This window comes from Uloborus diversus, chromosome 5 (assembly GCF_026930045.1).
Source record: "Uloborus diversus isolate 005 chromosome 5, Udiv.v.3.1, whole genome shotgun sequence".
Lineage (NCBI taxonomy): Eukaryota > Metazoa > Arthropoda > Arachnida > Araneae > Uloboridae > Uloborus > Uloborus diversus.
The window spans coordinates 151,823,523-151,835,948 of NC_072735.1; the positions used below are offsets into that span (position 1 = coordinate 151,823,523).

A 12,426-nucleotide genomic window follows, 5' to 3' on the forward strand; every position below is an offset into this window, starting at 1 on the left:
TAATTTTATTTTTAAGTGCTTGAAAACCTTAAATATTTGGAAACGTGTGGATACAAACCTTAAATTTTAAAATTTCTAACAAATGGTAGAGGGGGAGGAATGCCAAAATATGTCAAATTCAGCTCCTTGCCACATCCTGTATTAAAAATGTAAAAATCAGGGTCCTCACGTTGGTAACATATTATTTCAAATAAATTTTTGTGACTCACATATTTCATATCTTGCTATTTATTCAATCCCGAATGCAGTATTTTGGAAATACTTTTGTATTGATTGTTTTTATCTTACGTCTTCTGCATATTGTCTATCTGTTTTTAACGGAAAAAAATACACACTACTTCTATTTCTATTCGTTTTCTGCCCCACTTGCAACTGAAGAAAAGTTGTTGTCATGAGAAATGTATGGTTTCTTTTTTCTTTTAAATTTAAAATAGCTATTCCTCACAAAGTTAGAACAGGACTGTAAAAATTTACAATCAGGTACTAAAATATCAGAGACTGGAAAGTACAAATGAAGTGCATTAAATAATTTTATTTATTCTAGAGTCCTTGAAAATAATTAGATAAGTCTTTGAAAATCCTAAGCAAAATGGGCTCCAATTATTTCTACTGCATATTGTTAATCTGCTTAGCCAGGAAAAAAAATGTTACACTACTTCTATTCCTTTTCTCTAATCCTTTTCGTTTTCTGCACTACTTATAATTAAAAAAAGGTTTTTGTAATGAGAAATCTATAGTTTATTTTTTCTTTCAAACTTAAAATGGCTGTTTCTTACAAAGTTTGAACAATACTGTACAACTGTATAATCTATTTATCAATTTCTATGTCTATTCAGTTAACCTTTATGAGGCTTCAAAATGCAGAATTTTATATCCATTTTACAAAATTTTCGCCGGGGGAGAAGCCCCTGGCCCCCTAAAATTGGAGTTATTCTATTTCTAACTTAAAGGGGATTCCTGCTTCACTCTCTTGATACCAACTCCCTCTCTTAAGGTCAATTCAAAAAGGACAGCATGAAAACACACATTAATGAAAACGACACACAAAAAAGTAAAGCATGTACTTATGCAGCACAGGAAACAGACAAAAACATGGGAGTGGGGGGCAATAAAAATGTTGCTAAAAAAATCCTGCCCCCCCCCCAGGAACTCAGTCCTAAATCCGCCTATGCCATTAAGCTGAATGATTTGCCCCCCCTCCCCATGTACTTGGTTATCCAGATTGTTTCTTCCTGATGTATTTATTGCATGCTTAATTTATTTTACTTTAAAGAAAATGTTATTAATTATTTTTATTGTTTTATGTAATTTTATTTTTGATGTTTTGTATTATTTCTTATTGAAATATCATTCCAAAAGAAAAATTGTGTTTTTATTGTAACAATGTTCTGGGTAAATCATAATAAAAACTTGGTTCGGTTGTTAACCTAGGCTTTTTTACTTTCTTCTATATCTAATATATAGAAGAAAGTATTGGATTCGTGCAAATTTTCGAATTTCGAATTTTGACGGATTCGAACGTTTTGAGGTGTGCTGAGTCCATTTCGACCATTTTTGGAAAATGTCTGTCTGTCTGTGTGTGTGTGTGTATGTATGTGTGTGTGTATGTATGTGTGTCACGTCTGTGTGTGACCAGTTTTTTGTGGCCGCTCTACAACAAAAACTACCGCATGAAATCGAACGAAATTTAGTACACATATGTGCCCCTATGTGAACTTGTGCCCATTAGTTTTTGGCGCGAATTCCTCCAAGGGGGGTGGAGCAATGGGACGTTTTTCGAGTTACGCGTGCTTGCTATTCCTCAGGAAGTAACTGGCGGAATCAAACAAAATTTGGTCCATATGTTGGTATTAACAGGAACAGGTGTTGATTCAATTTTGGTGTCAATAACTCAAACGGGGGTTGAGCTATAGAACGTTTTTTGTCGTCAATTGTGACTGCTGTATCTCAAGAAATAATGAACGGAATGAAAGAAAAATTTATCAACAAGTAGCCCTTAGTGGGTATAAGAACTGATTTTATTTTTGTGTCAACAGCTAAAAAGGGGGTAGCGCAATCACCCGTTCTTTTTTTCCATTTTGAGTGCCCTATCTCAAGAAGTAATGCTACGCTCTGGTTGAAATTTGGAATATATGTGAATCCATATGTAAACAGGCTTTGGTTCAATTTTGACGCCAATCGCTCCAAGAGGTGTTGATTTTTTTTTTTTTTTTGCGAATAAAAATAGCTTTATTAATGCAACAATAAGAAAGATAAATCGTAATAGATTGTCGTCTGCGTATTTCTCGTGATTTTAATTGTATGGAAATGATCGGAAATATTATCTCAATGATTTAAAATTTTTAACTGTTGCCATCTTATGTTTGTTAACAAATAAAATATTTGTAATTAATTCAAGCAAGGCTTTTAAAATAACTTTCAATTTTCGCTCTTTGCTTTGCTTTTGCAATAATTCAGACATTGGGATAGTCGTCAAGTTTTTGCATGTGTAATTTTGTTTTTGTTGGGAATATTGCTTCCTCGTCAAGCATGGGGAGGGATCAGAAAAAAAAAAAAAGAAAAATATAGAAGAAAGTTTCGTGATGGCCACAACATACTAGTTTTTTTTTTTTTTTGATCAATTTTAGCTTTCCAAATCTTTAAATTAACTCACTTTTTTTTTGTTGAATTTATTTTTAGACACTCTGAAAACATTTTACAAACTGTCTTTGGTTATAAAATTTAGTTAGAAACTATTTTTAATCATTAATTCTTTAATACAAGAGTATTGCCATGTATGCCTTTTTTTTTTTTTTTTTTTTCTGTGCTCCTCCCATCTTTTAAAATTATTAAGTGTCAATTTTTATAAAAACAAAATTTTTTAAATTTTTCTAAAATTTTCTTAAAAGGTCTGAAATTTGTGCTTTAATGGTCCTTAATATCATTTGTAGTGAGATGCCAAGCACAATTTTAATTAGAAGAATCTAGTTCAAAATGCTGCTACATCTCGAAAATGATCATTTTGTTTTATCCTTAGGCTATTTTTGTTTTGAACAGAATAATTTTTCTTATGAATTTCATTCCCAATTTTTCTGCCAAAAATATCAATTTATCTTCTATCTCATCAACCTTATTGATGACAACACTGGATCCAAAAGGTGGTTGCGCAACCAAATATAGCTTAAAGCTGCGTTTTGAGGATTTCGAAAAAGTCATCTCAGACCTCCTATTTGAGACTAAATATTGCATTTAAGTCCAGTGGTGGCGATTGGGGCCTTTTAAGCGGGGAGTTAAAAAAAAGACAACTAAAAATGATGGGACTTTTAGCGGCAGCAAAAAATGAAAAAAAAAAGAAAGAAATAACAAAATTTTGTTCGGTTCTGATTTTGAGAATATTAAAGCAGATCAGTGGAAATTGCTGCAAGTCTAACAACTTCACTCATGTTTTTCTTAAGATTTTGATGAATTTTGATGAATTACGTTCTGAAAATTTTGACCTTTCTGCTTTTTTTTTATAATTTCCAGTTTTGGTTTCCAAATTGGAAAATAAAATAAATAAATTAACCATAAAAAGTAGGGGCTGTTGCCCCCCCTTTCCCCCCACCCCTAGAATTGCTGCCACTGCTTAAGATTCTCTCTCCTTCCAATCTTGTCGGATCCCTTCCTGTAGCAGAAACTGGATCCACCTTTGATTGGTGGGGGAAAAAAATTCCATCCTTTTGTTTGCCAGTTTCCAAAGCACTTCTGGATTTCTCTTGTGTAGGTTTGCAAAATCACGCACTACTCGGCTAAGTGTTTTCAGTAACGGCATTCTTGTTTTCCATGTGAGTAGTGATTGCAATGGGTGTGCACGGAATACCTGTATTTCGAGCAATTTTGCAATTTCGTAATACCGGTATTTGCTGAGCTAAAATACCAGTATTTTTGGTATTAGCTTAAATAATAAACAGCTTCAATTAAAGAAATTTCAATTTAACTTATTTATTAAATATCTACTTATGTTTTAAATGTACATTTCTCTTTCCATGTTACGGAACCAAAATCAATCTACTGATGTAAAAATTTGGCTTCAAAAGCACAAACTAATAGAATGTCATGAAACAAAAGTAGCGGAAATACAGCAAAATGATATTGTCATTACTAGATGGTGAGACGAATCGTATTTTCGTACATTTTGTTTGCGCCATGTTTTTATTTTTCTCATTTCCCTGATCCTCACTTTCCCTTTTGTGAAAGTTACTTTCAAGTGTAATTTTGAATGAATTTGTCTTATGAATAATTTATTACGACCACCAATTGCAATAGTACTTTATGATCTTTTTTAAAATTATTTGTCTCAACTGTACTAAATTGTGAGAAAAACCTTTTCTTGTCAGCATAACAAATGTCAATTTGTTGTCCCAGTATTGATTTGTTGTCCTGTCTCGATATTTGACTTTATACTTGGCAAGATAATATTTAGAAATTATATAGTGCCTTGCAATTTTGCATAGAGGTAAAGCATAATCAATTGAAACACATTTTCAGATATTTACATAATTATAATTGTAAAGAATTTTGAAAATAAAGCAAAAACAAGAGAAACTAACAAGATCGAGTTTAGTCAAGTTTATCATAAATTTGAAACCAAAGGGCAAGTAAAAAGCAAACCCAAACCTCTCCTGCTCAAGAGAAAATGATATTAATATTAGAAAAGTATCGTTTCTCAGAAATAAATTACAACTAGCTATAAATTTAAAAATGAGTTCCAAGCTTAGGAGACAATTCAATAGATGCATTATGTTTTTTTACTATTACAGTGGACGCCAGTTAATTGATTCACTGGTTAATTGAATGAAACACTTTGACGAATCAAATTGTCAAAAAACAGAACAAAATCCAGCTTTATTAAATTAGACGCTTTATTGAATCAGCCGCTTTGTGGAATCGAAACTGTTTAGAACAAACATGATCCATATAAGCGGCTGCCACTGTATTGATTTTTTATTATGACATTTGTTCCTTCATTTGTTTAGATATGTTTTCATAAATAATACAATTTTGTACAAAATTATGAAATGTGGCAACAAAACAATATGTTTTCGAGCTATTTTTGAGAAATTATAAATGCTGGTATTAATACCCGTATTCCGGTATGTTTTTAAAATAAAAAATACCTGTATTGAATTTTTGGTCTGGTATTGCAATCCCTACATGTGAGCAAAGAACAAAGAATGTGTAATGGTTTAGTAAGGGAAGAGATAATCTTCAACAATAAAATATCATGTTCATAATTGAGAATTATTTTCATTAAATTACTATGTTGTGCGGTAATAATATAGTACAATAGACCAGTGGTCGTGGTGCTCATGCTGTTTTTGTGCGCCCCCTTTTCACTTCACCAGTGGTAATAATGCATTGTATATGACCAACTGTGAAATATCAGTTCCTTAAACTATTGTATGTATCTGCCTTTTTTTGAATATATGAAGTAAGTAGAATCTTTTGGTTGCAGTGTTTCAAAGTTTAAACTATTTTTCATCATAAAAAAATTCCTCTTTTTATTGAGATTATTTTGCTTTTATTTTACTTGTATAAAGAGGTTAAAGACATGATCATTTGTGCAGATTTTCATTTCTCAATAGAAAGATGATTGCTCCAATTCCTTCATTTATAAAAATGTCTATGATAACTAAAAATGCTTTTCTGAATTTTCATGTTAAAGATTAAGAAAAAGGGTTGTTCTCTTATGAAGATGTAAAACAAAAATACATGTAATATATATATGAATGGTGAAGACATAACAGTAAGGAATTCTCCCACAGTTTTCTTTTTGACATCATTGGAAAGAGCTGCTTTTTTTACTCCAGATCTAACTCCACCTAAGGTTGTAAGTTTAACCCTCTATCTCAATTAGAAAAAAGTTACGAACAAATTAAATGAAGTTCAAAAATCTCTTCTCTATTCAAGTTTTTTACCATTTTATTTTGCGTTTCCACGGCAACGCTTTTTGAATCCCTTGTTTCTTTCCATCTTTCTCTTTTATTTTGTCTGTCCATGGTTACGCTATTTAAATCCATCTTTCTCATCTCTTAAAAGTATTTTAGTATCTGTCGTCATTGTTTGGAAGGGAAATTTGGCATGATGTCTTTTTTTCTTTTATTTAGTCCTGATTGTTAAATATATATGTCAATTGACGCAATATTTTTTCAAGGTAGACCAGGCAATGCAGCTAATTAAAGTATAATTTAAATAAAAAAAAAGGAAAAAATTTAATCTGATGCAAAAAAAAAAAAAAAGAATTCCTACAAAGAGGTTTTTTTTGGCATTGTGTTAATTTTCAATAGCAATGCTTGAATTTCTCATGTTCATTAATTGTTGTAAGTCAGTTATGTAGACTTCTATGCAATAAAGCATCACAATAAAATAATAGTGTTGGTATCACTATCATGTTTGTGTCAGGAAATGGAAGAAAATTTAGCATTACCTTGTTAAAAAGGGAAGTTTGTATTGCAAAAGATAGTACTTATCTGTAGGGCAGACTAGGGATACTTGATCTCTAGGGATACATGATCCCTAGGGATACATGATCCCATAGCCAAAAAATGTACCAAAAATCATTAAGTAGCAATTTGAAACCTGACAATTGTATTAAAGTTATACTTGTACATAAAAACTCAACTGGCAACATTTTTTTTCAGCCATTTTGTTTTAACTCAAGAAGTGAATGTGACAAGGGAAACCTTTTTTAGGAAAGCATTCTGAAGTTTACATTATCCGTTAAATATAACTTTAAAAAAATTCCGAAGTGTAATGTTAAAGTATTGACAGTCTTTAATATTTGAGACATATTTTTAGTAAATTGCCATTGATTGTTAATAATAGTACAAGTATGTTTGTAAAAATCGCACATTAGGGATACTTGATCCCTTCGTTTAGAGGGATACATGATCCCAGGGATCCAGTATCCGTATGACAATATAAACACAATGAAAACAATATAAATGTTAAGTAAGAAAAACAAAGTTAAGAAAAGCACAATTTTGCCAATTACAGCAGACACCTGTTTCGGCGTTACAGGGAACGCCTTTTTCAATGCAAAAAGTAATGAGCTTAGGGATAAAAAGTGTCTTTTCATCCCTAAGCTCATTACTTTTTGCATTGAAAAAGGCGTTCCCTGTAACGCCAAAACACGTGTCTGCTGTAATTGGCAAATTTGTGCTTTTTTTAACGTTGTTTTTCTTACTTTACTGTTCAGCACAAAGGTATTTATTTATCTTAATATAAATGTTGTTTACTTAGTTGACATGTTAACATAATAAAATTTAGCATAGTTTGAGTGATAGATTTAAAAAATTACTATACTCTAAATATGCTAAACTATTGAAATATCAGTTTGCACTTGTAACCCACATAACACCTCAAACATCTAAACATAAACTAACTCTACTGATAAATTATGTTCTGATCAGCCAAATGAGCTTAAACAAGTTGAAATAGATGTCAAATCTTTGTTTGAAAGAAAAAATAAATGATTTTACTATAGTTAGATTTACAACAAAAAAGTGAGTTGCCCATAATGTTGCCTGTTAGTGGATAGAATGCAAAGTTGGATTTCTAGAGTTTGAAATAAGTTTTCTGAAGCGAAAAGGTAACATGTTTAATCAAAGTATTTTTCCTGGAAAATTGATAAAATGTGTTAAGCTGCACACATCCATTTCGGTTGAGCGGAACTTAAAGAACTACAACAAACAAATTATTTGCATTTGACTTTTCAGGTTTTGAAAACATATAAGTTAGGCTTTCTTTTTTATGAGTACACTGATACTTACATTTTTTTCCCTCTTTTTAAAAATTAATTCAAATGATGAAACTCTTCATTTTATTATTGTTAGACAAGATGCAAATAAGATGATTTTTGTGCTTATCATCCCATTTTTTTTATTTGTTGTAATTTTAGCTTCATTACACTACTTTAAAAAAATTGTTAGTTTTATTTTTAAATATAGTATTTTGTTCACAACTGTATTGGATAATAAGTAACTGATCAAAAGCATCATAAGTTCATGAAAGTTGTGTACATTTTTCTTACAAATGTCTAGTGAAATTTGAAATTATGTTATTTTGTGTTCACATTGTTATAATCTAATAAAGAAAATTAGAAACTGTTTTTTTTTTTAGAAACATTTTGTAGAAAACTAAAATCCATAAATAAATTGCCAATCTAATGAAAAGTTTATGTATTTTCTCAGTGGGATCAAGTATCACCATGAAGGGGTCATGTATCCCTTGATGTGAGGATTTATGATCCCTTTATGAAATTTTTGAAAAAAAAATTATTTTATCAAAGCTATCTGTTTCATTTCAACTAAAAAAAATGCTGTCAGATAGGTTAAAAAATTACCTTTGTTCACGTACTTAAAAACTGATAATTTGCAGCAGAGAAAAAAAATTGAAATCTAAAGTGGGGATCAAGTATCCCCAGTCTCCCTTACATATGATCATCAAATGTTTTGAAAAATGGAGACAAATATCAACAGTTCTTAGCTTGATACCTATATAAAATCTTCCCAACTTTGATCATAGAGACTAACGTGGAATTCATTATAACTTTTTTTGTCTTCAAGAATAATGTAAAACTTTATTTGTAACATAAAAATTGCATGAATAGTAATATCTCTTTAGGGGAAGGGGAATCCTAAAGAGAGCATAGAAATAACAATAGTATTGCTGCAGTGTTTGATGAACTTCTAAACCTTTATTTATTTTTGTTTTTAATATTTGTAGAAAACTTTTATTCATTTATTTACTTAATCTTTTACTTTATTTATTTTCTTTTTATTTGCAGAACTTACTGCAAATCCCAAGTATCATGTTTTACCATATGAAGATAAAGCTAGTGTGAAAGCTACAAAAATTGTTTTCATAGAACCATATACTAGTGTAGAATGTGAAATGGCCTATTTAGGAAAGGCCGAAAAAAAAGTTCGTGACATGGCTGATCTTTTAAAAACGCTGTCAATGTTTGATGTGCGAGTAAAATCCCTTTTCATTGCTGCACGAGTTTGGGCCGAGGTAGTGAATCTCTCTCTCTCTTTTTTTAACATAAACATGCGTTTTGTGATACTGTGTCCATTAGTTTAATTGATAGTAATATAATGCAGTATGCGCCTCCATTATTTCACCCATTCACATGTATTGCGCTTTTCCTCTATCGCCTGAAAAATTGAACATGTAATAAAACTTTGTCCTAAATTCGAGATTGCTCAAAATTATTAAAAACTTTTTATTTCTCAGAAAATTATGCACTTCTCTTTTTAGCCAATAAAAAAAAAATCACTGATGTGTCTCATTCTTTTGATTTTGCTACTTTAGATATAAGGTTTTAAATTCTTGTTTCACCGGAAAACTATTGGAAAAACTACATGAAATACATCGCCAGCTCAGTCATTTTCAGCCGAGGACTGCAGTTTTGTGCTTATTAGCATTCATCAGCCCTTCATAGGAAAGTGACTGAGCTGGAGATGGAAAACCTCTTGAGGAAGCCAAGAGTGCCAAACAAACTGGTAGCTGATATAGAATTAGCACAGACCAGACGAGTGACCGAAGCAATGGTTCGGTTCAACTCGAGGATTGAAGGCAAGGCATGGTATATTCAGTAAATTACTGGTAATTTACTGAATATATTGGAAAAATTGTTTTTTTTTTTCACTATTAAAAGAAGCGATTGGTAAGATAATTTTCAGTTTTTTCTTGCAATCAAAAGTTTTTCCTAATATGAGAATGAACTATATTTATTGTACACACAATATCAGTTGCTTGAATGTTAGTTCAATTGTTAGTTTTAAATACAGTGAAACCTGTGTATAACAATACTATCTATAACGATAACCTGTCTATAACAATATTTTTTTTGGCCCCTGCAAAATGTCAGCATGAATAATCAAACTGTCTATAACGATAACCTGTCTATTATGATATTTTTTTAGGTCCCAGCAGTATTGTTGTAGACAGGTTTTACTGTATCGCGGTTTTGTATATATCATGCTTTTTTAATATTCTCCCGACAAGCGAGATATATCAAGGGACTATTGTAATAGATAAGTACTAGTACATATTTAGTTTTAAAACTTAAAAATTTAGTCTCATATGTTGTTGCCATTCATAAATGTTTTGGGTTATTCAAAGCATATGCTGAAACCTTTATCAAGATTGGTATGATATCAAAAATAATAATAATGCAGTGAAATCCCATCGCGTCAAACTTCAAGGGACCACAAATTTTGTTTGTTGTTCCAGGAATTTTGTTCTAATGAAATTCAATCAGTGTCATAGAAATTTAATTGGGTTAGAAATTTATTTCATTGAAACCAAGATTTCATCATATTGGTATTCATTGTAATGGGATTCTACTTTAATAATAGCAGTATCTCACTTTAACACTGATTTTATGACCTTACTACCTTAGACAATCAGGATTGACTATTTTATGTCTTTAATTATTAATGCCTATTTCCATCAGTCATCTATGTTCATGATAGAAACAACTAAATTTAACGAGATAGAAACAACTAAATTTAATGAAATCTCGAGTTATGTGGATACCTAGTGCAATTAAGACTTATAACTGAAATCCCCACTTGGCATGTATGTTACAAATGCTAATTTTTTATTGAATGAAGTTCAACTACATTGTACATGAAATAAAATTTACTTAAGAAAAGATTTTCTTCTTTTTTTTTTTTATTTATAAACATTTATAAAGATTATGCCAATCCACATTATAATGAGGAACTCACATTATAAAGTGTAAGAAAGTAGCTGCAGATTTTTAATTAATGAATTTTGAACATAAATGTGATTCAAATTAAAAGTGCTTCAACATATGCAATGGATTTGCCATTAGTGGTTGCTACCCCCCCCCCCCCGAAGGGGATAGTTCCATGAGATAAGTACCTCGCTGCCTCTGAGTTGAACTTGATTAGGGTGAGAAGTGAGATCGAATACAGCTAAATAGATAAATACCTGGATTTCATCAAACTCTACTAAACACAACATGATAGCTATGTTTAAATTTACTTAGCAATTACAAATGCTATTTGTTCTTCAAAATTCGACCAATTTTTCTTCAATTGCTAGTGAATATTAAGCAAAAAAGAAACAAACTAACTAAATAAGATCTCATGATTGTAATGATTAGACTGTATGTTTGGATTGTTTTATTTACTGATTCCTGGTTCTTTTCTCAGGTTTGTGCAATTGATGAAGTAGATGATGGTAAACTTCCAGCTATTGCGTTTCCATTATTGGTAACTTATTTCTTACAGAGATGTCAAGAACCTGTGTTACCAGTTGTTAAAATTGAAGATTTCAAGGTAAGTCTTTTCCGAAGAATCCCAAGTATATTTCTATAGTGAAATGTACTTTGAGTTAAAATGCAGTGTTAGCTTTACCATTTGTCTCATGAGAGCTGCATAACATATTTTAAATGATTATTTTATGGGGTCATTATGTTAAGTTTTTACTTTTTTTTTCTGCTTTACAAAATTGTTTTGCATACAGAACCTTACTGTACACTTTATAATAATTACCATCCTGTCTAGATTTTTTTTAGGTTTTGATGATTGGTTCATACCTGTTGTGTAGTACTGATTCCAGAACTGATCTTTAATTGTTCCTCATCAACTCAAAAAAAATTTCCTATCGAGGGTTTGCATGCACCTTCAAAACTCCTCCAATACTCTTTCATTTATGAAATTTTTTTGAAGGGCCCTTCAAACTCCTGCTTTTTTGGTGCTAGCTCCTTCAGAACTCTTCCCCTTTTTTTTGTCAATATGATCTTCCTCTGTGACCGTCATTTAAGACACATTGATTTTCATGCTCTTCCTATTAAACAAATGTTTTTTTTTTTTTTTTGGATTTTCCTTCTCATTGCCAAAGTGCCAATTTATTGCCAAAATCTTAACACTTAATTTTATTGTAAAACTACTTTTTAATTTTAAAGTGATTAATGTATTTACATGTGTCTCGTTTATAAAAGTGTATGTGCAAAATATTTCAGGTTATGCAGTACAAACTAAAAACTTGTCCAAAAACAACTACATCTGTAGGAGAGTTATGGTTTGAATTTTTGAAGTTTTATGCTGTGATATTCAATTGGGATGAAAACATCGTATCAATAACTGATTTGGGACCAGTTTCAAAAAGCTCTAAATGCATGGAAAAAGTATGGATGTACATTGAAGGTTTGTTTCGATGTTTATGGTATTTGATAAATTGAAAAAATTGCAACTTATGAAATGCTCTGAATTATTTCTTTTATTGGCGGCATTTTTATTTCTTTTTCGGAAACAATACTTGCAGGGGTATAAAATCTACAACAATTGCGCCAAGTTAGGGAAGATATTATATTTGTTTTCTTTACTTTTAACATGTCTGGTTTGCAAAATATCTGAATAAATTAAATCT

The 12,426-nt window shown here is 30.8% G+C and overlaps 1 protein-coding gene across 1 annotated transcript in view; it reads left to right on the top strand.

Moving 5' to 3' along the window:
* The window catches only part of LOC129222294 (uncharacterized), a 249,548-nt gene that overhangs the window by 194,727 nt on the left and 42,395 nt on the right, over nucleotides 1-12,426 (top strand). Inside the window, exons 6-8 of the mRNA XM_054856780.1 lie at nucleotides 8,807-9,033; nucleotides 11,208-11,333; nucleotides 12,020-12,203. Of these exons, the coding sequence (XP_054712755.1) occupies nucleotides 8,807-9,033; nucleotides 11,208-11,333; nucleotides 12,020-12,203 (537 nt within the window). The remainder of the gene's footprint in view (nucleotides 1-8,806; nucleotides 9,034-11,207; nucleotides 11,334-12,019; nucleotides 12,204-12,426) is intronic.